Source organism: Capra hircus, chromosome 12 (genome assembly GCF_001704415.2).
Source record: "Capra hircus breed San Clemente chromosome 12, ASM170441v1, whole genome shotgun sequence".
Lineage (NCBI taxonomy): Eukaryota > Metazoa > Chordata > Mammalia > Artiodactyla > Bovidae > Capra > Capra hircus.
Genome location: NC_030819.1, coordinates 2,063,016 through 2,090,143, shown reverse-complemented (window position 1 = coordinate 2,090,143; position 27,128 = coordinate 2,063,016). Strand labels below are relative to the sequence as shown.

Below are 27,128 nucleotides of genomic sequence, written 5' to 3'. Positions count from 1 at the left end.
GTGGTCTCTGCCTCTTTGCTACCAGCCCGCCAGGCTCCTCTGTCCATGGGATTCTCCAGGCAAGAATGCTGGAATGGGTTGCCGTTTCCTTCTCCAGGGGGGTCTTCCTGCCCCAGGGACTGGACCTGTGTCTCCTGAGTCTGCTGCATTGCAGGTAGACTCTTTACCTGCTGAGCCATCTATCTATTCAGGGCAGCGGAGGGTTGGGGGAAAACACAATTCAACATCATCCATGTCAACTTGGGCAAGGGATTTCATTTCCGTGACCATCAGCTTCTCACTGTCAAAAGAGGGCAGTCATCCAGACGTGTTGCACCTTCAAGGAGCCTGGGAAGCAGCAGGTGAAAATTCCTGGCACTTGTTTGGTGCTCGAGAAACGTTCTTCCCTGTCCTCCACTCCTCCAGCCCAGCTTCTTGGCCTCCCATCCTTGATCGGGTTGCTCACAAAGCTCCTTTGGATTTTTCCATACCACCTCACGGGAAAACCTCTAAGAACTTTCTGGCCAACCCACTAGTTACTTTCTCCACACACAGACATTTCTGTAGACACCATGCGATGTGCAGAGATGACCCAGTGCCCTGGGGAAGATCACACACTTCGAGGACAGATAAAAATTGGATTCACCTTTATAGCACAACATAGAATTTGTACCACATCCTGAGAAGCACGCAGGTGCAGTACCGAGAGAGGGAGAATTCCTGCTCAGTGTCTTGCCAAGGACCTCACAGCAAATCGCTGCAAAGCTGAAACCTGAGTCTGGGTTTAGGTCCCCAGTCCAGTTTCTTTCCTATTCAGAAACATTATGCAATTATGTTAGTTATCACCTTTGAACCCCTCGAACGTGGTAACGCATAATCCCTTTTTGCCCCCTGATGCCCTCAGGTCATGTGCCAGCATCTCTGGGGCATGCCCATCACCTTCAGGTGGTCCCTCCACTGCCCCCTGCAGCTTCCTCCCGCTTCCCAAGCCCCCACACGCAACCTCTGTTATCCCTGACTCCTCTTCTCTGTGCCAGCCTGGAAAGACCCTCTTCTCTTCTGCAGCAACCACAATAAGACCAGCTTAAAAAAAACACACACACAGCAGATACCAAGTCTAGTGCCTACTGGGTAGGAAAGCATATTCTTGCCTCTTATTAAAAACTAAGGAAAAATAATCACTGAATATCATCGACAGATCGTCTTAGACCATTCGGTGTGATCAAAACGATGAGCAGGAGCTTTCAGAGCCTTGCCCCTGGCACTCCAAATGCATGTTCAGCCTCTGCTGCTATTTTTACTCCCTTCTGTGCCCTGAGTTAATACATGAGCAAAAATCTAGGTTTGAGAGGGAAGGGATGTTGCGGATGCAGCCATATTTATTTTGCCTGACTCGTGGCTAGCAGGACGATGACGATGCTCAATCCAGGACAGATAAAGTGGTGGGTTGTGGGGGACAGCACTAAAAGGATTTTAGAGAGGAAACGAAAGTCTGCTGTTGGAAAGGTCACACAGGTGTATTTTCTCAGGGGTAATGCTGTGCCCCAGATCCGTAGCTCCTGCTGCCCTGCCCCCAAGCCCCGAGCCCGCACAGTGGACACCCTAGTTTCTCTTCTGTACCTGCAGAAATGAAGAAGTGGTGTGGCTGCCAGCAGGGTTTCCCAGGTAACTTTAGGGGTAAAGAATCCACTTGCCAATGCAGGAGACCTGAGAGACATAGGTTCAACCCCTGGGGCAGGAAGACCCCCTGGAGGAGGGTGTGGCCACCCACTCCAGAATCTGCCTGGAAAATCCACAGAGGAGCCTGGCGGCCTACAGTCCACGGGGTCGCAAAGCACCGGACATGACTGGGTGACTGAGCATGCCCACATGACCACCAGCAGGACATGTCCAGCTCGGGTGGGGGAGGGTGGAGGGGGCTGGGCAGCCAAAGGTGCAGGGATTCATTGTTTCCCTCGGGAAGCAGACCACCTTTTAGAAGATGCCAGATTTGCTGCAACAAACTTGGGATGGAAAGCTAAGATGTTCCACAGAAACTGACAGAGAATTGCGGTGATTTACTGATCGGCAGTAAGTTCCCAGGGTGGCCCAACGTGAGGATTATAAACACACCAGATGCCGCCCTGTGCTCTCTCCTTCCTCCTGTGCTCATCCTCCCCGTGTCGTCCTCCCCGCCCTGCCCCTCCCCTTTCTCCTAACGCTGTGTTGCTTGCATGCCAGGTTAAATGCCTTTGCATCCTTTTTTTTTTTTTTTTTAAATGGGTCATATAATCTTTAAAGACATTTTTTTTTACAAACCCAGAGGAAAACTTTATATAGCCATGAATTTCAGCCAGAGAGTGAAATTTAATTATTTGGAAGAATTTTCCAAAAATAAAAGGTCCCTCTAGAAGATTTAAAGCACTCGGTCTCCACTCTATGGGGAGGGCACTTCTCTACTCCTCACTTACGTAAGGCTTCTGGGCGCTTTGGTCTTCCTTTATTATAGATTCTAACTACATCTAGATTCACTCTCAAACATTGATAAAGAATGCTGGAATATCTTAAATGGTGTATTTTAAGAGTATTCTAAAAATCTAAATGAGAACTAATAAGTTCGTATTCTTTCTCTTCGAACGCGCTTTTGATAAATGGTTTGCATCTCTCTTGGTAATATTAAAGGTACGCTAGAGGACTGAGAAGTATATTTGGTTCCTTTTAAAGTCACATCCATGTAAAGGACAAGGGCTGTTCCAAGTGATCCAGGGTGAAATGCACGACACACGGAGGTGTGAGGGCACAGAGGGCAAAGTAAGAAAGGGGAAGGATTTGAAAACTGGGTAACAAAGGCAACGCTGCTGAAGAAAGCCGTTTGCTTGACCAGTTCACTCATGGCTTTCCTGTCCCCGCTGCTTTTGCAGGTACAGGCCCTTGGCCGAGACCCTCCCTGGCAACGAGAGGACACTGCCCGCTGAGGAGAGGTGCCGGCTGGCCCTGAAGCACTGCCCGTTACCTGGGTGGCAGGTGGGTGACCCCCAAGCTCCTACCAGAGCAGGTCAGGGTTGCCAGTAGGTGAGCTGAGTCATTGCAGGAGCTGCCCAAGTGTGTGTGTGTGTGTGCTCAGCCGCTTCAGTTGTGTCCGACCCCGTGGACTGTAGCCCATCAGGCTCCTCTGTCCATGGGATTCTCCAGGCAAGAATACTGGAGTGGGTTGCCGCTGCCTGAGACTCACCAGCAAAACCAAAGTGCCGTGATGTGTTTGGCAAAGACGGATGCCAAGTGTAGTCCCTGATTCACCAGTTTCATCAGCAAACATAGGACAAAGGAAGCCCGGAGCCAATGTTTATGACTCAGGGAGGAGTTCAGGATCGAGTTTGCCTGCATCTCAGACCCCAACATAGGCAGCAGAGCCTTCTGGAGTGTCTAAAAGGGGAGAAGTTGGAGGAACCAAAACAGGGGTGGCTGACGGAGCCCAGGGTTCCCTGGCGTGGAAGCCATGCTTCCGGAGGGGAAGGAGCAGGAGACGGAGCAGGGGTGTGCTCTTCAGAAACCCAGAGGCGCAGTCTGGATCTTGTTTAATCCCTGAAGCAACTCAGAAGGCCACCTCGACTAGTGCCAGGAAGAGGAACGTGAAATGTAAAAGAACTGAGGAACAGAACTGAGCAGTGATGGGAGTCGGGGTCCTCGACACCAGGAATTCCTGCAAGTTTCTAGCTGTGAAGCATCTGAACCTGCACAGGAGGCAGTAGCCGGTAGTTTCGGCAAAACAGAACAATTACGGGAGAGCAGATATAAGCCTCATCTTTAGAAATGATGGGCAGGCAGAGTGTCTCTGAGGGAAAATGTATGATGTCTGATGAGGCCAAGAAAGGTGCTTTAGTGCAAAACGACACGAAGAGGCGGTGCAGACTAGCTGATGTGTCTGAAAGGGGAAGACAGGGTCGGTAGGGCAGGTGTTGAGCCCTGGGGTGACACCAGCATCCTCACCCGTCCATGGCGAAGAACCAAGAACCTAGCATTTTAGCATGGATGAGTAACGTTTAATTGTCGGTGCCACCCAAGCACTTTCTTTATTATCCTATCTCCTGTTCTTTCCCTTTTTTAACTAATAACGGAGTTGAACTTTAAATAGCGGTCTGAAGGAGGACGCGCACACAGCCTGTAGTAGGCACAGATGCACATCCGTGCCAAAAGACAGGATAAAAAAAGGAGGGGGAAGGAGGAGCTGCTAACAGAGAGTGAAGTCAGCGAGCAGCGCAGGACTCAGCGGCATCAGACGTGGGGCTCGCGTGCAGAACCGTTACACAGGCTGGAGGGAGTGAAGTTATTTCAGCTGACTCACTCTCAGAACTTTAAGCCAGTGTCTGGGGAAAGATGGAGGGCAGGAGAAGAAGGGGGTGACAGAGGACAAGATGGTTGGATGGCATCACTGACTCAATGGACATGAGTTTTTGAGTAAACTCCAGGAATTGGTGATGGACAGGGAGGCCTGGTATACTGCAGTCCAGGGGGTTGCAGAGAGTCAGACATGACTGAGCGACTGAACAACAATTGAACAGAAGTGAATAGAGAACACAAAGATTTTGTTACATTTTGCTCTTTAACAAACACAGATAACAACTTTATTAATGTTGAGAAAGAACCTTGAGTTGTTGAGGAATCTGGGAAGATTCTTCCGCTAAGAGAGGGACTGGCAGGAACCACAACACCTGACCAGCCTTCGGTCTTCCAAGACACCTGATTGGAGTCTGGAGTCAAACAAGGAGGGAGGGGGCCCAGGGAACAACCCAGGGCAGCCAGGCAGCTGTCCCTCTCCCTACGGGTGCTAGGACACTTTTGACTTTGCCACTGGGTACGGTGTGACGCTGAACGTCACGCACACTGGGCCTTTGAAAAAGTACCTCAAAACAAAACATGGGGAAGAGTTCCCATTTCATTACACTAATTTATTTTCCTTGGCTTTTTTATCTCCTTAAAGGAGGCCAAAGAAAAGAAGAAACGTATTCATTTGCAGATCGTATTTGTTTATGCATTCCATCTTGAATAGTTAGGAAAGGTGGCTTTCTTCAGCTTCTCTAAGATGTAACCTTTCATATTCTCTATGCTATAAGACAAATTATTCACTCTAGAGAAATAAAGTGTATTCCTATTTCACTCTTGTACTAGTCAGAAGGCAAATGATTAAAAAAAAACAAAGAACTAACTTCTTATCTAAAAAGCCAGACCCCTCAGTTTCAGAAGTAAAGCGTTTGTTTGCAACGCGTTGAAAGTTACAGGCAAAGTTGTTACCACTCTCTTGTGGGAGGTTAACAAGAACAAGGATTAAATAAGAAATGTTTGAATCAGCAGCCGGTCCTAATGGGTGGTTTTGTTCAGGCACCATGGTCCTCAGATTGCTAAGAGGCCAACATATGTTTCCATGAAGCAGCCCTATGCATCCTCTGGCTCCGAGTGGTTAGCCGTGAAACTGATGGCTATTCTCCTCCATACGCTTAGAAGTGATGCTCGAAGAGGAAGAGACTGGAGCCATCCTTGGCTGCGTGAATCTGCACGAAGTGTTAGCGGAAATTCTATTCTCTGAACTGAAAAGTGGGTCTTTTCTGTGGCTCTCATGGGTCTTGAGGATCCTATGAGATCACTTCCTCTCTCCCCAACAGCCATCACAACCTGTGCAGGAAACCTTCACAGCATCAGCACGGGGGCTCTAGCTCCATTGCTCCTGTTCTTTTGCACATTAGAGCAATTCTGCACGTGCTGCTGAACACTGGGGTCTGCTTCTGTTGCACACGAGGAGACAGAGTCGTCTTCCCATCAGCGCTGTGCGTTTGTTTAGTGATCCGCGTGTGCTGTTTACTGTTCATGTAGCCATGGGATTGCAGTCAGTATGCGAGGCCTTGGGATTTCTGAAATCTCATCAGTAATGATTCCTCTCATCCTGGACGTGTGTTACAACAACTCCGAGGATGTTTTATTTATTTTGCTTTGCTTTATCCAAGTTAACCCTGATAGTGAACAATGCCATGCGGCAGAAAGAAAGGAGGCAGTGAACAGGAATAAGCTGACTGCAGACGTGAGGAAGTCACTGTAGAGATTGGATTCCTGATCAAAATGCAAGGTGGGGCGAATATTTCGTCTCGGCCAGAAGGCCCTTTGGCGGGACCAGACCCGGCTGTTCAGTGGCGGGTTCTTTCCGCTGCACTCGCTCCGATCTGTATCTTTTAATGTAGCCACTGAAAGTCCCTTTACTCGGACGACAGAACTTGAAAGGCACAGATTATGCTTCCAGAGCAGGGCTTTGATCAGAGGCACCGGGAGGTTCCTTGATGAGCCTGGCAGATTGCTTCCTGCAGTTAGTGTCTTTTTTTTTCCCGTTTCTCATGCACCCGGTAGATGGAGATAAAACAAGCTGGCTGCTTGCCATTGCTGCCAGTTCTGATGGGAATCTGTCTTAAGTGAGCATCAGCCCCCTGACCCTTCTACACCCACGGCTTTGGAAGGCCGGGTCCTGACTTAAGGAAAAAGAAGGAGAAGGAGAAAAGGGAGAACAGGAGGAACTGGGCTCAAGGGAGGAAATGTTTGGTCCTGTCTGGTGTGTAATGTCCGTTCTAGTCTGAGAGCAGAGACCTGGCTGCTCCAGGCACCCAGGGATGCCACAGGGCTGGCCAGCATCCACGGTCCAGGTGCCACCCCAGGAGTGCTCACCTCGCCTTGACCCCTTGGGCAGAGGCAGGCAGAGACCCATCCTGCTGAACCAAGTGGCAGCGCCCCCAGCAGGCAGGTGGCCGGGCCATGTTCCTGCCTCCCCATCCTTCGCTCTTGTCCTCACTCCTGAGGTCACCCAGCCTGTCTTCTACCGAGCCACTCCTGTCTGTCCCCGACCAGTGGAGTAAGCATGTTGAGGAGGCTGTGTCCGCCCTGTGGACTGCGTGTCTCCAGCAAGGGCATCTCACAGGCACATGCTTGGTGCAGACTTGCCCAGCCGGTCAATGAGTCTTTGTCAGTAAGAAACCACCAAACGACTCTATATGTGCAGACGTGGGCTTCTCAAGTGGCATGGCGGTAAAGAACCGCCTGCCAGTGGAGATGTAAGACACTCGGGTTCCATCCCTGGGGCGGGAAGATCCCTGGAGGAGGGCCTGGCAGCCCACTCCAGCATTCTAGCCTGGAGAATCCCATGGGCAGAGGAGCCTGGCGGGCTGCAGTCCAGAGTCACAAAGAGGCAGACAGGACTTAGAGGCTAAGCACTCACTCACATACACAAACATATATGAATTTTAAAAATCTGGAATAATTCACAGAAACCTAAGAGCACTGATATCTGAAGGATGGTTTCGAGATGAGAGTCAAATGGAATTTTAGCGTATGTCTATATTTAGAAGGTGAAATGAATTCATAGGTTACTTCTGTAATTAAAGATAATTTTTAGAATTTGTAATCACTACCTAAATATAGCTTAAGTGGAACATTGCATGGGGCCAATTTAATTATTTTAAGCATGTATGAAAAAATTGTAAGTCACACGGACAGTGCTTTTCCTAAAGCACTTTTGTTTCCAAAAGAGCAATTAACCTGTTGGTAGTTCACAGCACCAGCCCTTACTTCTCCAAGGAATCTTCATAGGATTTGAGCTGGTCATCACAAGTTTGGGCAGACTCAGTCCTGCCATTGCTTGCTGTACATTATCAACATCACTGCTTTAATAGAAGGTGGTTTTAACTTGATGAGAAGTGAAGGAAAATTGTGAAGCTAGAAAGGCATCAGTGCTTGGCGGTTTCTTGTTCATGCGCATGAAATGACAAATTTTAAAAACACTCTGGGACGAGCTTTATCCTTATTTCAAAGCAGAATTTAAGTAAGTTGCTCAAAAAACAATTAAAGTTTCCTGAAATGATTCGAATAGACTCTACAGGACTGACTTCCAGGATGGTTTTGTGTCTCACCAGAGGTATTTTTCTTCATGAAACAAAGTCTATGGATTACTTCTTTTGTGGAGGGAAAAACAATCAAACTGTTTTGAAAATAAGTTAAACGAAGCTACTAGTTATTAACTTTCTGCTATCTGGTATTTTAAAAAATTATTCAGGTATTTCATTTATTTAAATATATATATATTTTTTAATTCGGTCCCACTTTAAAAGTTACCTTTAAAAATAATCTCTCCAGTCTGTGTTCATTTATCAAACCTTTTCTGCCCGATTTTCACAGCCATATACCAGCAATGGGCAGGCCTGTATTAGCCATGCTATGTCACTTCTGTAGAGGGGGAAACTTCTGAAACTAATTCTAAGTGGAAAAATAAATGGTATCATCTGATTTTCACACATTTTATATGAATCAACTGGGTAGGGGATGCTGTCTTCTGTGTAGTTCTTTGAATGCTATATTCATTTTCAAGCCATCTGGAGGGTGATGAAGAGAGAAACGGATCTCTCTGTTCAGGGGCACCAGGGTGTTGGGCAGCCCCCCACTTGGCAAGGCTTCCACACGGACGGCTTTTACTGTCCTTCCAGACAGTTCTAGGACTCTGGGGTGAGGGGAGCCTCATGGACAAGCAAAGGCGTTCCGTGCAACGCCTGTCACAGGACATCGTGGAAGGAGAAGCTGAGATGATAACCTCAGGGAGACTTCCTGCATTCTCTAATGCCATGAGGATGGGGAGTCAGACACAAGAGGGCTCCCGATGACTTGCTCAAGGTGGCCCAGATGGGAAGTAAAGAATCTGCCTGCAATGCGGGAGGCGCGGGTTCGATCCCTGGGTTGGGAAGATCCCCTGGAGGAGGGCATGGCAACACACTCCAGTATTCTTGCCTGGAGAATCCCATGGACAGAGGAGCCTGGTAGGCTAGTCTATGGCATCACAGAGTCGTACACAACTTAGCAACTGAACAACAATAACACACAATCAGGCAGACTGTGATTTGGGGAAATAGTTCTTGATGGAAATGTGACATAAAATGAAGAGTGAAGTGACCTAGCAACAGGGAATACAGAGTTCTGTAAGAAATTAACGTTTGTGTATAGAATAATAACTGCAAATATTCAAACAATAAAGTCCATGGCTAAAGAAAAAAAATGTAGCAGCTAAACTCCAGTAAAAATTTTTAAAAATGTAGTTTAAGGAAGAAAAAAAGAGAGAGACACCAAAAGAACTAGAAGAAAGCAAACCCCAAATTCAGTGAAGTCCGCTCTCCCTGTTTGTGCTTATTCACTACCAGAGCAATCGCAGTCATTGTTTTCTGCATCATCTTCCTCTGAGGTAGGTTTCATCCTCCACATCCTCTCACGTGAGGCATGGCCTAGATTCCACTGCGTGTCTTTCTGAAATATATGGCCCTGCAAGGATTCACTCTGACAGTGCTGAGAATTGCAAGATTAACATTTTACCATAACATTAAATAAAATCAGTTGGATGAAGGATTTATTATTTTCATTAATCTAAAATAGTCCAGTAGAGAAAAGATAATAAAAGTAAGAGCAAGAAACTGTTCAAGTTTTAAACATGCTCCACTTTCTTTACATCTTCGAAGACGAGACAATTGTATTAGGGCCCTTGGCTCTTATTAGTACAATAAATTAATGGTTTATAGCCTTTGTTTTATTACTGGAGGAGCACTTCGTAAATCAACCACAAGTACAAGCTAGAAAATAGCCTATAAAACTACTCTTTCTCTGTAGTTCTTCCTCTTTCTCTGGCATTATTACTGTTGAGCATAATGAAAAATAGGTATCTAAGAGTATAGTGTGTGCATTATGACTGGGAATTGCTGTATATGCACACATATATTTATTTCCATTTTTCTCAGGTTCTAAACACATTCATATACACATATGTGATTGTGATTTTGTTACAAAGGGTTCGATCTTTATAAGAAATTTGAAACAGAGAGAAAACTAAAGAAGAAAATATAGATCTCACCCATCACTAACTGAACTACCTACAGATAATTACCCCAGATGCTTGGTGTGTTCAGGCAGTTTTTAAAAATAACATTATAGATGTTTGATTCTTGGTCAGTGTGCCTCCCTTTATACCCTGAGGGCAGATATTACGTCTCTTTTTTTTTCTTATATATTTTCACACACACGTGTGTGTGTTTCACAATCACACCTCCAAGGGTCTGGTCAGAACAGACCCTCAGCGTGTGTTTGTTTAATGACTGAATGAACGAATCTCCTCCTCACCCCAAGCTCCCTTTGGAACTGGAAGCGTGCGCAGTCGAGTCTTGCCGCTCGTGTGCTCGTCTCTCTTTTAAAGCGATTCCAGTTTTCCCTCTCAGCCTCTTTAGGCAGAAAGCTCAGGCTAGTCATGTCTGGCACTCAACCGTTGCTAGGCGAGAGCGGGCGATGCCCACTGCGAACCCGGCTTTTCACGTCTTAGCAATCAGGCCCCTCTCCTCGGACTCCAGGTCTGTTGGTGGAGTGAGTCAGCTCCATTGGTGAGCCCCACTTTGTGTGTGTCCTGCGGTCACACAAGCAGGCGAGCCGCCATCTTGGGGAGGAACGGCCTGTGCCCCTCACGGGGGGAACGGGGAAGTGGACCGTGAGCAGAAAACCCATAGAGAGCTACCGGTTAGGGTCCTGCAAGCCCTCGCTGAGGGGAGTCCCGGGGTCAGGTGGGCGGGGACCTGAAGGGCATACCCGCCGCCACGGAGCCCAGGCTGAGACCCGAGGCCTGGCGAGGCACGGGCTGGACCGGAAGTAGTGGGCAGCGAGGCACTGGCTGGGCCGGAAGTAGCGTGTGGCGAGGCACAGGCTGGACCGGAAGTAGTGCCAGTGAGGCACGGGCTGGGCCGGAAGTAGCGCGCAGGGGGTGGGTGTGCTGCCCTGGGGAGGGTGGACCCCCGAGAAGAGCCCGAAGTGCCAAGTCCCAGCCCTGAAGGGGAGAGCGCCCCGCTGCGAGGCCGTGTTTCTCAGCCTCTGCTCTTCGCCTGTCAACCCCGCTCCCCAGGAAGGAAAATGGATGAGGCACTAAGGCTGGGGCACGGGGTGCAGAGTCCCTCAGCTGTTAGGGGGTTTGCGGCCCCTCGAGGCTCGCCTTCCTGGGTCGGCCGGCCTCCGGGTTACTGCTGCTGGGAGAGTGGGGGTCGTGCCTACACCCGCCCCAGGTCCATCTCTTCTGCATCAGTCCGCCGTGTGCTGTGTGCATGCTCAGTCGTGTCCGACTCTGTGCGACCCCGTGCACTGGAGCTGGCCAGACTCCTCTGTCCACAGGATTCTCCAGGCAAGAGTACTGGAGTGGGTTGCCATTTCCTCCTCCAGGGCATCTTCCCCACCCAGGGATCAAACTTGGGTCTCTGGCATCTCCTGCATTGGGAAGCAGGTTCTTTCCCACTGCGCCACCTGGAATGATGTAGTCATTCAACAAGCCCTTATTAAGCACCTGTTGTATGCCACAACCTTGTCATAGCTAAGGGGTTTTGCCCATTATGAACCGGTGTCACCCTCTGGGGCAGAATCGCCCTTCAGAATGGATGCTTAGAGGGACATGGGGTCCAGAGCTATAGGGACTGTGAGCAAAGCTCAGCATCCTACTTCAGGTTCGATGTGAAGCCATTGAGCTTTAAGGAGAGTGTCACCGTGATCCAATTCAGGCTTCAAACATGAGAAAACAAACAAACAAACAAAAAGAAATGTTATCACTGGAAAGCAAATCTAGATCTGGGGAGCGAGGCAACAAGCTTTAGATAGTAACCCGCATGAGACAGAGCAGGTACAGATGGACACACAGGGTGGCTGAGGCAGAGAAGGGATAGGACCTCACAGGGACCTTCAGTCAACAAGCACGTGACCTTTTATTGACTCAAAGAGTGAACACTTTTAAAACCAGCACATCAGTTTAGGTCGGGAATACGCTCATGCTCTTATGTCCAAGTGTGAATTTGCTGCACAAAATAAGTGTGGAGCTCTGAAAGATGGAAAAGATCATATGATATTGCTTACATGGGAAACCTAGAAGAAAAATGGTGCAAATGAACTTCTTTCCAAAACAGAAATAGCGTCACAGATGTCACAAACTTCGGGTGACCAGGGTGGAAGTGAAGGGGACGGGACAAATTGGGAGTTTGGGATTGATATATACACATTACTGTATATAAATAGATAAGTAATAAGGTATAGCAAGGGGGACTCAATACTCTGGAATGACCTGTATGGGAAAAGGATATAAAGAGTGGGCATATGTGTGTGTGTGCTTATGCATTAAGTCACTTCAGTTGTGTCCGACTCTTTTGCGACCCTATGGACTGTAGCCCGCCATGCTCCTCAGTCCATGGGACTCTCCAGGCAGGAATACTGGAGTGGGTTGCCATGCCATCCTCCAGGGGATCTTCCCCACCCAGGGATCAAACCTGAGTCTCTTATCTCTCCTGCACTGGCAGGCGGGTTCTTTACCACTAGCACCACCGGGGAAGCCCCCATGTATGTGTATAACTGATTCACTTTTCTGTACATCTGAAACTAACACAACGTTGTAAATCAACTAAATTCCAGTAAAAATTATACTAAAAAAAAAAAGAAAGATGGAAAAGACCTGGCCCTGTAGGCACTGAAAGCAGAAGACAGTTCACAAAATAAACATAGGTGAGTTGCAAAGCAAACATGAATGTACCACAGAAGAAATATTTGTAAAATTAGGAAGGCTAGGTAATCTTTTAAAAATATATTAGAAGGCTTCCTGGAGAAGGGAATGACAACCCACTTTGGCATTCTTGCCTGGAGAATCCCAGGGCCAGAGGAGCCTGGCAGGCTACAGTCTATGGAGTTGCAAAGAGTTGAACTCGGCTGAGTGACTAACACACTAAAATACTCTCAAAGAGCAATATAAGCCCAGATGATGAGGACACGGGGTCATGAAGACTCACGTCTACAGCAGGAAAGCCAGCGTCAGGGAACACAGTGGCAGCAGCACGGAGGGTGCTGGTGGGGGCAGGGCTCTTGACTTTGTGTCTGCACCCCAGCAGGGACAACGGCTGTGATTGTGTTTATGCTGCTGTTAATCATTTATAACCTCACATTCCATGGGGCAGGGTAACTGTTATTGACATTCTTGAAGCCCTTTTGTTAAAAAGACAGAGTAAAGGTGGTCCCTGAGAGGATCCATTAACTTACCCAGTGCACTTTTTTGGAGCTAATCAACCTTGTTTGGGTTTGGCTTTGGTTTGCTTTTCACAAAGTGTCATTCTGGAAAGAAGAGATGTTTTAAGCACTCTTGACCAGATTGGTGTGATTTCCATAATGAAATAATACATAGGATCCCATGGTACATAATTCACTCGTAAGCTCAAAATAGTGGTTTTTATTCGTCACTGCTTGCTCTACAGGTCATAGTATTCTGGGTGAGAGTAATTAATTTTTCTTAATCTGTAATTACATGTAATTCGAGCCAAACCACCTTCTTCAAATACCAGAAGATACAGTACTTATTAGAGTGTGTGGATGTAATTATCTTTTCTGTGTTAAAGTTAAAATTCAAGAATGGTCTGTTTATAAAAAAGAGAAAAGAACTTATGTTTAGCACAAATGTATTCTTTGGCGATGTTTTAAAGTGCAATCAGAGCCAGACTGAACTTTAGGATATCTATATTAGCCACCATGAAAATGTAAAATATGGAAATACTAATAATAAGTATAAATTCATAAAACAGTGATCTTCTTTAGAAACGTAACAGATCAAAGAAGTGAACAGGGCTGCACTCGCCCTCTGCAGTGGCCCACACTCCATCTGTGGACTGTGCTTCTCGCTGAACTGGAATAAATCCATTTCTTACCTAAAAAAAAAAAATTTTTTTTTAAAGAAGTAAATAGGGGAAATATATGAATTCAGCCTGGAGGAGACGGCTTTTAATTAAATGGTTGTTTCATTGAGCTTCCTGAAAGTATAAAACATGTTCCATTCATCCTTGTGGTCTAGAGCCTGGCACAGGGCCTGGTACTAGTAGAGCCCTTGACAAATGTGTGATTTATGAACAGGGTGATGGAGGGAGGGATGGATAGAAGGATAGAGAGCTGGATGTAAAGAGGGAGGGGGGGTGGATAGAAGGATGGATGAGTGGATGGATGAATGATGAGTGAAGAGACAGATAAGACAGATGGTAGGTTAAGTGGGTGAATAAACGTGAGAGAGGAAAACCAGGAAAGATGTAGTACACAATGTACCTAAGTCCTATGTGAAAATGAGAACGAGCCGGGAACGTGGGAAGGTCTGTTCATAGCATGCAAGTGGGAATGTAGGCGTTCGTGGGGGACTGTTTCTGTCTGGAAGAGATTACCTGGTGGGCACAGAAAGTGCTTTGCATGGTGCAAAGGAGAAGAACTGTTTTACAGGAACACGGTGACATTCTCAGATCAGCAGGGAGAGAAACAAGTCTGATGGGAGAGAGGCACAGACATCGAAACACAGGAGAGAGTGTGTTGTTCTTGTCGTTGTCAATAAAACTGAACAGGTTGACATTGGGAGGGCACTTTAAGTAAATTCCAACATTACAGTGAAAGAAGTTGACTACTTTTAGTCCAGCTATGATTTTATATATCTTCTCTTTAAGTGGGAAGTATGTATTTGAATAATGCTGGTGTTTTTAGAGCCAAGGAGATTAAAAATTTCAAAGAGTAATTTATTATCTATAATAATGAGGGTACAGCGTTTTGCAGCATAAATATCAGCCCCCACAGTAAACTCTTTCTCAGTCAAATCTAATCTGTGATAACTATTAATAAAAAGCTGCCAAATATGGCAGACATAGATATACAGGGATGGCACGTAACCAAACAGTGGCAACAGCAGTGACATCTTTCACTAAGGACGCTGCTCAGATGCTGCGGGCCCTTGACACAAGGCTCGCATGGGTTTCTGCCCTCAGAGAGTGCGTGAGAAGTTAGAATCTCAAGTCAATAACATCTCTTTTAGAGGAGTAAAAAGTGTTAGGCCACCAGAGATTAATAAAGATCATATTATGAAGGCGTTTGAGTGCCAAACCTCAGAGTATGCATTTTAGCTTACAGGCAATACAAAATCATGGAAAGGTTTCTAGAGTGTTACTAGATTGGAGGCAGTGGCAAGGTGAGCCCAAGGGCAGGCAAAGAATTAGAGGATGGAGTCCTAGATTTGGATACAGTTACCTTATACCAGAATGTGATGGCACCAAAAATATGACACGTAACATCTGTTTCTCCAGCTGCATTAGACAACATTTTTTTCTTAAATGAATGCATTCACATAGTTTAAATGGATTTATTTTTTTAAGAGTCAATTATTTGAAATAAATAATTTTAAAAATCTGAGCTCACATTATAGCTACTATCCATTAAAGCCATTTTCTTTGAAATTCTGTTTTTTTTCCCGTTTTGTCATGCCATCTGCTTTCCTTCACCTAATATGTGTAAATGGTGCCCTTTATATTTTTCCAACAGTATCCTAGCCCACAAATATTTCACAGTCAAGTTGAACATTCCAACAGGTATTCCAATAATGACAAAAATGGGAATTCAGTGGCCTTCCGCTGTAGAGGTTGCTCTACAAGGTACATTGGAAGATAGAGATCTCTACAAGGTCCATTCATGACATCGATACATTACTTTAATGAATTCATTATTATAAAGTACCCACTAGACTGAGCGTTCATGAAGCCATCTGGGTTTTGAAGGATGAATAGGAGCCATTCTAGCAGGTGATTTAGAGAGAGATATGAAGAAAAAGACAGTGTTATATGTTAAGCCAGAAGGAGAAAAATGTTCCTATTTAGAAACAGTAAGAAATATGATATAATTGGAGAATAAACCCAATTGCGTTGGAAAAGGATCTTGTACTATAGAAAGTCTAAGAAACATTTCGAGAGAGTTTGAGCATGATCTTAGACATCATGCCCTGCTACTAAATAATTTTAAGCACAGATACAATGGACATGGACTTAGGCACGCTTCGGGAGATGGCGAGAGACAGGGAGGCCTGCTGTGCTGCAGTCCATGCAGTCGCAGAGAGCCGGACACGACTGGGTGACTGAACCACAGCAAAGCATAATGAGACTGGTGTTTAGAGACTGGTGTTTAGAAAGATACATTCAAAACTGTATCAGTAATTGAAACGTTTGAAGTCATCAATGACAATTTTGTTTAATCTCCTAAAATCTGTCACTTCGGAAAACAAAAGCAAAAGCCCTAATGGTTTTCTAATAAAAACAGTGATGACTCTAATTCACAGATGGCTCTTTTGAAGGTAGTTTTGCCCACAATCTCCCAAACAGCAAGGGGTGATCGGACGAGGAATGTCCCTAAAAAGATGAGGCCTTTGATGCAGGAAGGGTGGTGAACTGGTGAAGTACGCCCCTGAAAATGTGAGACCATGGAAGCAGGAAGTGTGGGACCCTCTCCCCTTCCCAAGAAGGGCAGCCCTCCGTGTCTGCGTCTCTGGTTGGAAGCGACAGTCAGAGTTGAGGATGAGGACAGGGAGGTGGGGCAGGGATCTCACAGGTGCCCTCAGCATCTCTAACTCAGCCTCCAGGCCCCCTGCACTCCATGGCAACCACCCATCCAGCTTTGTCTCTGCTCCCACAGCCTGCATCCCTGAAAAAACCCCTAAAAGCTGTATCAGTCATTGAAACTCTCCAAGTCATCAATGACAGTTTTGTTTCATCTTTTAAAATCTGTCCTTCAAGAAAGAAAAAAAAAAAAAAAACCTAATGGTTTTCTAATAAAAATAGCGATGACTCTACTCACAGATGGCTTACTTTACAGGAGTCAGGATGACATTAAGGTTTTCGTCTCAGATAGGAACATGCTGCCTCCAGGGTGTACACGGGGAGGGCTTGGTGGGAGAACATGTCAGGCTCTCCTTTTCTCTGGTTGTGAGAACAGCTTTTTAGAAGAGAATGCAACCAAAGGCAAGAGTGGAGGTGCTCCCAACATTTGGTCTCATTCATTTGAACCTTAATTTGCTGGATTTGATATAGCATACCAAGGCACTGATTTCAGAGTAACTGTGTATGAATTCAGCATGCAAACGAAATTAAAATGACCAACACTTTTCTCCTAGTCAGTGTCATTAATAGACAAGGTAAATCCCTGACACGCAGGGATCTCGTCTGGGTTTTCCTGATGAAGATAGATTCCTTGATTAATGTCCTACTAATCCTTAGTATAGATCCTTGTTGCTCAGCCGTAAAGAATTCACCTGCAATGTAGGAGACACAGGTTGGATCCCTGTGTCAGAAGATCCCCTGGGGAAGGGAATGGCAAGCCCTCCCGTATTCTTCCCGGGGAAATCCCGTGGACAGAGGAGCCTGGCGGGCCAGAGTCCGCGGAGTCACAAGAGCTGGGCATGACTGAGTGCCTAAACAGCAACAGTAATCCTTGGTATCACTGAGAGCCGAGGCCTTAAGGACGGGCATGTAATATTCAGAATAATTTCTGAAGAAGGAATCTGAAATACTACTAAATGGCTAATTTCATTTTTAAGGAGAAAGAAACATTTTTGGGGGTGAATCTGTTTCATATTTTTGAAGAGTAAGATTTGGGATATTTTATTTTATAATCTCTTTGAAATGACTACATGTTTAATATATTCAGTAATGCTTCCTTAAGTTCTTATATCTTACACAATGAAAGTGAAAATGTTACTCTGTCAGTCGAAGGTGCACGTTAGTTGCTCAGTCGTGTACAACTCTTTGTGACCCCATGGACTGCAGCCCGCCAGGCTCCTCTGTCCATGGATTCTCCAGGCAAGAATAGTGGAGTGGGTAGCCATTCCCTTCTCCAGGGGATCTTCCTGACCCAGGGACTGAACTTGGATCTCCTGCATTGCAGCTGTGCCAGGGTCCAGCCCCGGTGGATCCAGGGTAATTCGAAGGGGAGATGGAATCAGTGTCCTAGGAAAAAACTTATTTAATTACAGATATAGAGAGAGATTAGAAACAGATAGTGTAGTAGGAAATATTAGTGGAGAAAAAGAGACTGAATAACTTGGTTTACGTGGGATACCAATAAAATTCCAAGACAAGGAATTTGCACCATCTACGTTGGGCCACTGGTGCCACTTGAATATCGGAAGGTGCCCCTCCTTGGGCTCCTTCTTGTGTGGAACTTAAAAGCCGGGGCAAGTAAGTAGACGTGGCGAGCACTCATGCTCCAGATGGGAATTCAGCCAGAAAAACGGGCAGCAAGAAAGAATGACACGGGGGAACCAGTCTTTCCAGAAACTGATCTGATTTCTTTATTTTTTAGGTTTGCTTATATACCCTTTGTTTTACATAGAGACAAATGGAAATTTTAAAGGTACGCGGGGGTCAGCAGTCCTGACCTTTATCAAAATCAGGTGCTTCACATAAATGTATAAAAAAAGGTCTTAGGGGTTTTACATCATCTTCTGGCCATGAGGCCTGCTTACATTTTACGACCCTTTCTTTCTGATACCCAAAACTTATTTTTCCCAAGGGTGTGTTTGTTTTTTTTTTTTATTAAACCAGGTGCCACCCTCCGAAGGTACCAGATAAAGTTGCATTTCTATAGGGTGAGAGTGTAGTGGGTTACAATTAAGAAAGGAATTTATTTAACCTAAGGTTAACATGATTAATCTTAAAGGTTAATACTTATTTCTCCTATATGTTATATTCATTATAAGGGCAGGGAATATGGAGATTTAGCAGCAAACATCAGCCCAACAAATGAAAACCCTTCACCAATGTTCCCCTTAAGATCTATTTAGTCTTAAGATAGTGATAAAGTTACATTTTTACATAGCAAGGACACAGTGATTTATAACAAAGTACAGTGATCTATAACAAAAGAGAAAATTCATTAACTCAAAAGGTCTAGTATTCCTAACATCAAAAACAACTACATTTCCTTTTCTATATTCCAAATACATTAATATATTCCCAGGTGCCTAAGGATATGGAGGCCTGGCGGCAATCATTGACTCAACAATGAGAAAAGCCCTATGCTAATTAAGATTTTCAAAATACTCCAAACTCTCTGTGCTGTTTATAGTTGAGAGGTAGTAAACAATCATGTGCGTAGTGGCAGAGGTGTGAATAATCCTGTCACACAAGCTAGTCTGCCAGCAGAGAGGGTTGACCTGAGACACCCTTGTCACGCCCAAGAATTTTTGTTGACTGGAGCTGCAAGTTTACTCCTTCTCTGAGAGAACTGGTGGGGAACAGCCCCCCATAAAGTCAGAGGTGTAGGTGAGAGCATGAAACAGTAAAGTAGGCAGACTCTGGTTTTGGGGGTAGATGCTCGGGAACAGGGGGTTTCCCGAGGCTCAATCCCGCCTTTGCGTATGCCGAAGCCTCCTTCCTCATGACCTTTGCCATGGGTGGAGTTCCTCACGCTGGCTCCTGGCAGGTGGATTCTTTACCGTCTAAGCCACATATCTTAGCATGGTGTCACCAAATAAGATACTCTTTTTTTTTTTTTTTTTTCAGTTAGACTGTGTGGTTTTGTTCATAATATCCTGCTTATCACAACCGTGGCCCTATTCTCCATTTGCTCTCTTGGGGAAAGCTCCCTCAGCCAGCATAGCCAAGCAAATGCTAGAAAGTATAGTTGTTGTTCAGTCACTAAGTGGTGTCCATTTGCGACCCTGTCCCTGACTGTCTCCCGGAGTCTCCCCAAGTTCAGGTCCATTGAGCTGGTGATGAGCCAGTGATGCTATCCATCTGTCTCATCCTCTACTGCCCTCTTCTCCTTTGCCTTCAATGTGGAGGCAAGGAATGGCAAACCACTCCAACATTCTTGCCGTGAGAACTCCATGAACAGTATAAGAAGGCAAAAATTTCAAGGAGCATCTCCAGACATAAGCAACCCATAGATAAGTCATGTGGTAAACAATAAAAATAAAGAATGACCAAATGAATCTGCCTATTGGATGGTGGTGGTGGTGCTTTAGTCGCTCAGTCATGTCCAACCCTTGCGACCCCATGGACTGTAGCCTGCCAGACTCTTCTGTCCATGGGATTCTCCAGGCAAGAATACTGGAGTGGGCCGCCATGCCCTCTTCCAGGGGATCTTCTTAACTCAGAGATCAAACCCACGTCTCTTACATCTATCTGCATTGGCAGGCAGGTTCTCTACCAGGCAAGAACACTGGAGTGGGTTGCCATTTCCTTCTCCAATGCATGAAAGGGAAACGTGAAAGTGAAGTCATTCAGTCGTGTCCAACTCTTCAAGACCCCATGGACGGTAGCAACTAGGGCCACCTGGAAAGCTCTTGATAGAGGAGAAAGTGAAAGTGAAAGTCACTCAGTCATGTCTGACTCTTTGCAATCCCATGGAATTCTCCAGGCCAGAATACTGGAGTGGGTAGCCTATCCCTTCTTCAGGGGATCTTCCCAGCCCAGGTATCGAACTGGGGTCTCCTGCATTGCAGGCAGATTCTTTACCAACCGAGCTATCAGGGAAGAGAAGGATCAGCTCAATAGCTACATCATCGCGCCCAACCTTCTGTCTTCTGTCTTTTTCATTTAGTCCCTCCATCGTTTATTCTTATCACCTACTGAGTCCCAGGTCTTATTTCCAATTCGCTGAATGACTTCCAGTCCTGGCTTTTGTGTTCAGTGTTCATCATACTTTCTTTTCATCCTTGAAGACGTTATCGTCTGTTTCTCCAGCTCATCGTTTACCAGGACTTCACAAGTCCTCATCTTCTGTTTCTCATCGGTCACCTTCCTCAAAACCCTACCGCTTGTGAAGTTCAGGAGTATTTCTTCACATTCATCTGGAGATGTAAATATCCACGTACAGTGGTGAATACCCAGCAGCACGGTGAGAGAATCTAAGGATCATTCATCGGCTGCTCTGGGAAAGCAGATGAGGGTCATACAGGCCCTACCGGATGGGAAGAAACAGGCATCAAAAATCCACTCCTGGAGGACTATTGGAAATCAGCCAAGGGACAAGCAGCAGTTGTGGAATCTTCCAAACCCAAATCATTGATCCCATTATAGTGTCCTGCCAAAACCATGCCCAACAATCCCTTCTCAAGCCAGTTTTTTCTTTTTTTTTTTCTTGTTTTTTAAACTGGGCTATAGTTGCCTTCCAATGTCGTGTTAGTTTCTGCTGTACAATGAACTGAATTGGCCCTGTGCATACATATTTCCACTCCCTCTTGGGACTCCCTACCACACCATCCTACCCCTCTAGGTCATCACAGAGCACCAAGCTGAGCTCTCTGTGCTATACAGCAGCTTCCCACGAGCGACCTGTTTCACACCTGGAGGTGTATATATGTCAATCCCAGTCTCCCAGTTCACCCCACCCCGCCTTCCTCACCCGGCCTCCACATCTCTCTACATCTGTGTCTCTATTCTCGCCCTGCAAATAGACTCAGCTGTCTCATTTCTCTAGATTCCACATACATGTGTTCATATGTGATATTTGTTTTTCTCTTTCTTACTTTCTGGAACTTCATATATTTCCAGAATACTTGTCAAAAAGTTAGATGGCCTCCTCTTAAATTTCCCAGTGTATGCCCAATGTTCATAGGAAAGTGTCTATGCTTTCCCTGGAATATGCTTCCCAGTGTGGCCATCAGTGACAGGTGTGGCCTCCTCCCTCCTCCCTCTCCACGGCGGTACCTCAAGCCTGTTTGTTGTTTTCTGCTCCTTGCCTGGTTTTCCTGTCCCACTTTCATCTTTTTCCATCATCCCTGGAACTTTTTTTTGTATCCTCAAATCTAGCAAAGTTCTCAAGATCCACCTACTTGGAATTTTTGGAGTGGCTGTTAGAAATATCACTAGAAGAGATCTTAGCCATCCCACCCAGCTCTCCTCCCACCCAGGGTCTCCACTGAATTAAGGGAGAAGAACTATATTCCAGCCCTTCCCTCTCCACTCGGAGGGCTCACCCCACGGCCAGCGCCCTGCAGTGGTCATGCTGAGGCTACCTGCTGTATAGCATCGCTACCTATAACGCTTTGGGAGTTTTGTTTCAGAATCCAAGTCTGCACAGATTTTGCTTTGGGGATTTAGTTTCCTGTTGTGAGTCACGTGGGCTTCCCAGGTGGCGCTAGTGAAAGTATTAGTTTCTCAGTCATGTCCAAGTCTCTGTGACTCCAGGGACTGCAGCCTGCCTGCCAGGCTCCTCTGTTGATGGAGTTCTCGAGGCAAGAATACAGGAGTGAGTGGCCATTCTCTCCTCCAGGGGATCTTCCTGACCCCGGGATCGAACCCAGGTCTCCTGCATCGCAGGCAGACTCTTTACCAGCTGAGCCGCCAGGAAGTCCTTGCCAGCGCAGGAGAAATAAGAGGTGTGGGCTCAGTCTCTGGGTCGGGAAGACCCCCTGGAGGAGGGCATGGAAACCCACTCCAGTATTTTTGCCTGGAGAATCCCACGGACAGAGGAGCCTGGCGGGCTACAGTCCATGGGGTCAGAAAGAGCCGGGCATGACTGAAGTAGCTCAGCACACGCGCATCCATAGTGAGTTACATTCCACAACTGACAGTGAACAGAAGATGGCATGCTCACCCCCCCCCCAACCCAGTGCCTGTCTCACAGATTTGCTCCGTGGCACTCACAGACAGAACCAACTGTTCTTCCTGTTGACTGCCAAAATAAGTCAGCAGTTGGGAAGAAAAAAAACACTATGAATTATGGAAAATAACTGGGAAGACAGAATGGCAATACAATGGGGGGGAAAGTACCAATTCTCTGTGGCCACCCACTCAAGTGCCTGCCTCGTACTTCAACCAACGAAAGAAAAAGTAAATGAAGGAGGACATCTGGTCAACCAGGAGCCTCGGAAACAGGACAGTGGAGAGAGCTTTCCCTGCCCATTCAAAGAGCTAGCCCGACTGCTGTAACGCAAGATTCAGGTCTCAATCTCCTGCAAAACTGTGCTCCATGAACACAGCAAACTGGCCTACAGGAGAGCTCGATGGAAAGACTATTCTGTTGTTCAGTTGCCAAGTCATCTCAGACTCTGCGACACCATGGACTGCAGCACGCCAGGCTTCCCTGTCCTTCACTATCTCCCTGAGTTTGCTCAAACTCATGTCCATGGAGTCCGTGATGCCATCCAACCATCTCATCCTCTGTCATCCCCTTCTCCTCCTGCCCTCAATCATTTGCAGCCTCAGGGTCTTTTCTAATGAGTTGGCTCTTTGCATCAGATGGCCAAAGTATTGGAACTTCAGCTTCAGCATCAGTACTTCCAAGGAATATTCCGGGTTGATTTCCATCAGGATTGACTGGTTTGATCTCTGGAAAGTGGCAAAATATGTCTGGAGTCAACTCAGTTTCCATGTGAAAAGCTTCGTAACATCACCTCGGGCTCTGCAGTCTGATGACCAGTCTGGCCTGCCAGCCTCTCTGATACCTGATGGTGTTTAGACCCGTGCCAGCCTCGTGTCCCTGTGAGGTCGGCCACAGGCTTCAGGGATGAGCATGTCAGTGCCCACAGCCCATGCTTGGGAGCGCATGTTCCATGGTGCTTGTCTCCACGGCTAAGGAGATGACCGGGAACAGTATCACAAGTTCTGCCCGAGCCGTATTTTTTTCTTATCTAACAGAACATCACCTCTGAGCATCCACAGCCCCCTCATCTTAGTATTTCCCAGGCTCTTCTGCAGTGACTCACTTCTGCTTCCCCAAAGAGACTGTGAGCATTTCCATTGTGAAGTACGGTCCTCACACCTACCCCAGTCCTGTGAGTTCTCAGAAAATAAGCACAACACACCAGAAAATTATCATGAAAATGCACGGCTATGGCTCATTGTTACGTGTTTTTAAGAACATTCTTTGGCAGCTGTCTTCATCAATAGTGGAACATTTGGACCAACTTGCACACCATCAGAGTTTTCAGTAGAAGCTGATTCGGTAACACGCCTAAACTCCCTTTTTCAAACCCCAGATAAGGATGCTCATGGTGTGGCTGCTGTTCAGGCAGCCCTCGAGAGGATTTTTGCTCAGAGACGACTGTGTGGAGACGCTTTGCTTTTGTGCTGCAGCTCTGTAGTTGCAGTTGCGTAAACATTTGGTTTGTAAGACTATATGGAGGAGCAGGAAAAAATCATTGACATGAAACAGTTCCATGTGTCAGCTTTAAGTAGGTTTTGTTCATGGTCTTTTTGTTTGTTCGTTTTTTTTCCCTTTCCACAGACTTGCCCTCCTTCCAGTGAGTTGAGGAAAGAAAAGGATTAAAAAAGAGGAAAGATAAGAGTTGAGCCCTGGAACTTGGGAATTCATTCATGGGAATGGTTGTATCTTCCAATAAAGAGTCAAGACCAGTGTTTTTCTTTCAACTGCCTGGTGCAGCCACCTCAGCTGTAGTGGATGGGTATTTGCAAACGTTAGTGACACTGTTGACATACGGCAAACATACTTATTAGGGCAAAAGCTTGGAGATTTGGATTAAGTGGAAAAATGGTTTAAAAAAATAGAAGAGGCACTGGAATTACTTTTGTTAGCTTTGCTTCTGCTAATCCTTTGCTGAAAAAAAAAAAATATCTTGCCTGAATATTTTCCCATTGTTATTTTGGCATCTTCCTGCTGCTAAATGTCTCCCTGCTGTTTGCGTTTTAGATTGGAGTTCGGAAAGTGTTCCTGAAATACTGGCACGCCAGCCACCTGAACGACCTGTGCCGCCAGCTGCAGAGAAAAATTATCACCTGCCAAAAAGGTAGCAGTCACACATGCCACAGTCACAGTTCAGCCACAGTTCTGAACTTTGCTGAACTGTGACATACAAAGCATTGAGTGAGCCCCCACGGTTAGATCTTCAGGAGACCTGCGTTAGGGAGGACCCTGCCATGGTCCCTACGTCTGTCCATCCCATGGCACCACCTTTGGGCAAATAAATAGGTTTCCTGTGTTCAGAAAGCACTGTCACTAAGTTGGCTGTTTACCTGTCTCTAGATCAGAGTGTGCAGACCTGGCTTATGCTTTATTCCATGCTCATTCCATCTGCAGTTCTGTACCTCACTGTCACCTAAGCCATAATTTGGAAGAGGGGATATACGTGTCTTTTAATGGATGCATCCCTCACCTTGAAAATGGGCTTCCTGTTGGCTCAATAGGTAAAGAATGTGCCTGTAATGCAGGAGACACAGGAGAAAAGGGTTTGATCCCTGGGTTTGGGAAGATCCCCTGGAGGAGGAAATGGCAATATTCTGCCTGGAGAATCCCATGGACAGAGGAGCCTGGTAGGCTACAGTTTATGGGGTTGTAAAGAGTCGAACACGACTGAGTGACTAAGCACACGTATAGTTTGCATAGAGTGTCGGAAAGAGTCAGACACTTCAGAGTGGAGTGACTGATCAAGCACACAGGCACACCTTGAAAATATCCAGTCTGTTGATCCACCAAGAAGCACAGGACAAGAAGAGTGTGCCTCCAAACGTGCAGTGGGGGAAAAAGGCCCCATGTGACACTTGGGTGCAGCTCTGCATTCAGATTCCTGGGCTACTCCTGCAGTCAGCCTCGGGCAGCTGCTCCTCCAAACCCCAGACCACATGGCAGGCTCTCTGCCTGGTCCCCTGAGGTCACCTTGACCAGCCTGGAGATCGCAGTGGTAGGAGGAGCCTCTGATAAGGAAAGGGCCAACTCCCAGCTGTGTGCACTCCTTGCTTCTGTCTGGGTTAGGCTGGTTTGGCCTCCTTTGTGGACTTCCCTGGTGGCTCAGATGTTAAAGAATCTGCTTACAGTGCAAGAGACGCAGATTCGACTCCTGGGTTGGGAAGATCCCCTGGAGAAGGGAGTGGCAACACATTCCGGTATTCTTGCCTGGAGAATCCCATGGACAGAGGAGCCTGGTGGGCTGCAGTTTATGGGGTTGTAAAGAGTCGAACACGACTGAGTGACTAAGCACACGTATAGTTTACACAGAGTGTAGGGAAATGCTGGGCTCACGGGTCCGCTGTTGACCACCACCTTTGCAGTTCCTGTTTGTGTGGTCAGACCTGGCATCCCCCAGGAGCTGGTGAGAAATGCCGAGTCTCAGGCCCCGCCTGCCCCAGACCTGCTGAATCTGAATGTGTATTTGTAGCCTCGGGCTGGAGGTGGGACTGAGTATGCTAGCCCCTGGGCTGCGGAGTCAGCCCCTCGGTATACACATCACTCTTTCGGGGCTTCCCTGGTGGCTCAGATGATAAAGAGTCTGCTCGCAGTGTGGGAGATCCGGGTTCGATCGCTGGGTTGGGAAGATCCCTGAAGGAGGAAATGGCAACCCACTCCAGTATTCTTGCCTAGGAAATCCCATGGGCAGAGGAGCCTGGCAGGCTACAGTCCATGGGGTCTCAAAGAGTTGTATACGACTGAGCGACTGACATGCACATTCTCCTGGAATGTGTAATTAGAGGACTGTGTACTCTGCCCTCCAGCAGGGGTGCCCACTAGAAGTGCCTCCTCGGGTTGGTTACCAGTGTTAAGTCTCTGAGCCCTGCAGAGCTGAAACAAGAAATGAGCAGAACCGTGATTCTTTCCTTACCTCTAATGATAAAAATCGAGAATGGGATTTTAAAAATGGCGTCAAGATAAAAAGCATAATTTTCTATTGCATAAATAAAATAATGGCTGTAAAAGCATTTTTTTTTAATTTACAGGCTCTTCAATGCAAATTGTTTAATTATTGATTTTTATGTTTACATCTCTTGGAACCATAGCTTCTGTCCTTTTTGCACACGTGAAATTCACTCAGAAGTTATAGCATCTGGAGTCATTTCCAGTTTTTCAAGAGTTCTCAGTTTTTCCTTGTAAATATTAGGTGGAAGAAAGCTGTAACTTTCAGTCTTAAGGTTAATCATTTCAATTACAGGTTACTCCCAACAGAACTTTTCCTCTGACTGTATACCTTCATTTTACCCTGCATGGAATTGTCAGAAAGAGACAATCAATTACCTATTTGTGGCAGATTTAGTTCATTAGTTGTCTCGTAGTAAAGATGCCACATTTTAGCAACTCCTATAACAATTTTTAAAAATTTTTTTGATGATCACTGGCGTGAAGTGCGGAAAAAGTCTGAACAGCAGACAGTGGATTCCCATGTGAACACAAATCCAATGAATTGTCCTTCTGTAGTCGGAGGTCAGAAGTCTGGCTTGTCCACGTTAACAGTCTCTTTATTCTGAGAGATTAAACATCCTGAATATACCCTCCCCTTCAGCTACCAAAAAGCCACGGTCTCTCTTTTTCAAATGAGCGAGTCAACTGGCCAGTTCGAGGCTTTCTGCCTCTCTTGCTCCCTGTGC

The 27,128-nt window shown here is 46.3% G+C and overlaps 1 protein-coding gene across 1 annotated transcript in view; it reads left to right on the top strand.

The window, feature by feature from the left end:
- MYO16 (myosin XVI) overlaps positions 1-27,128 on the top strand; it is a 529,091-nt gene that overhangs the window by 424,543 nt on the left and 77,420 nt on the right. Inside the window, 2 exon segments of the mRNA XM_018056366.1 lie at positions 2,880-2,982; positions 24,466-24,562. Coding sequence (XP_017911855.1) covers positions 2,880-2,982; positions 24,466-24,562 — 200 coding nt within the window.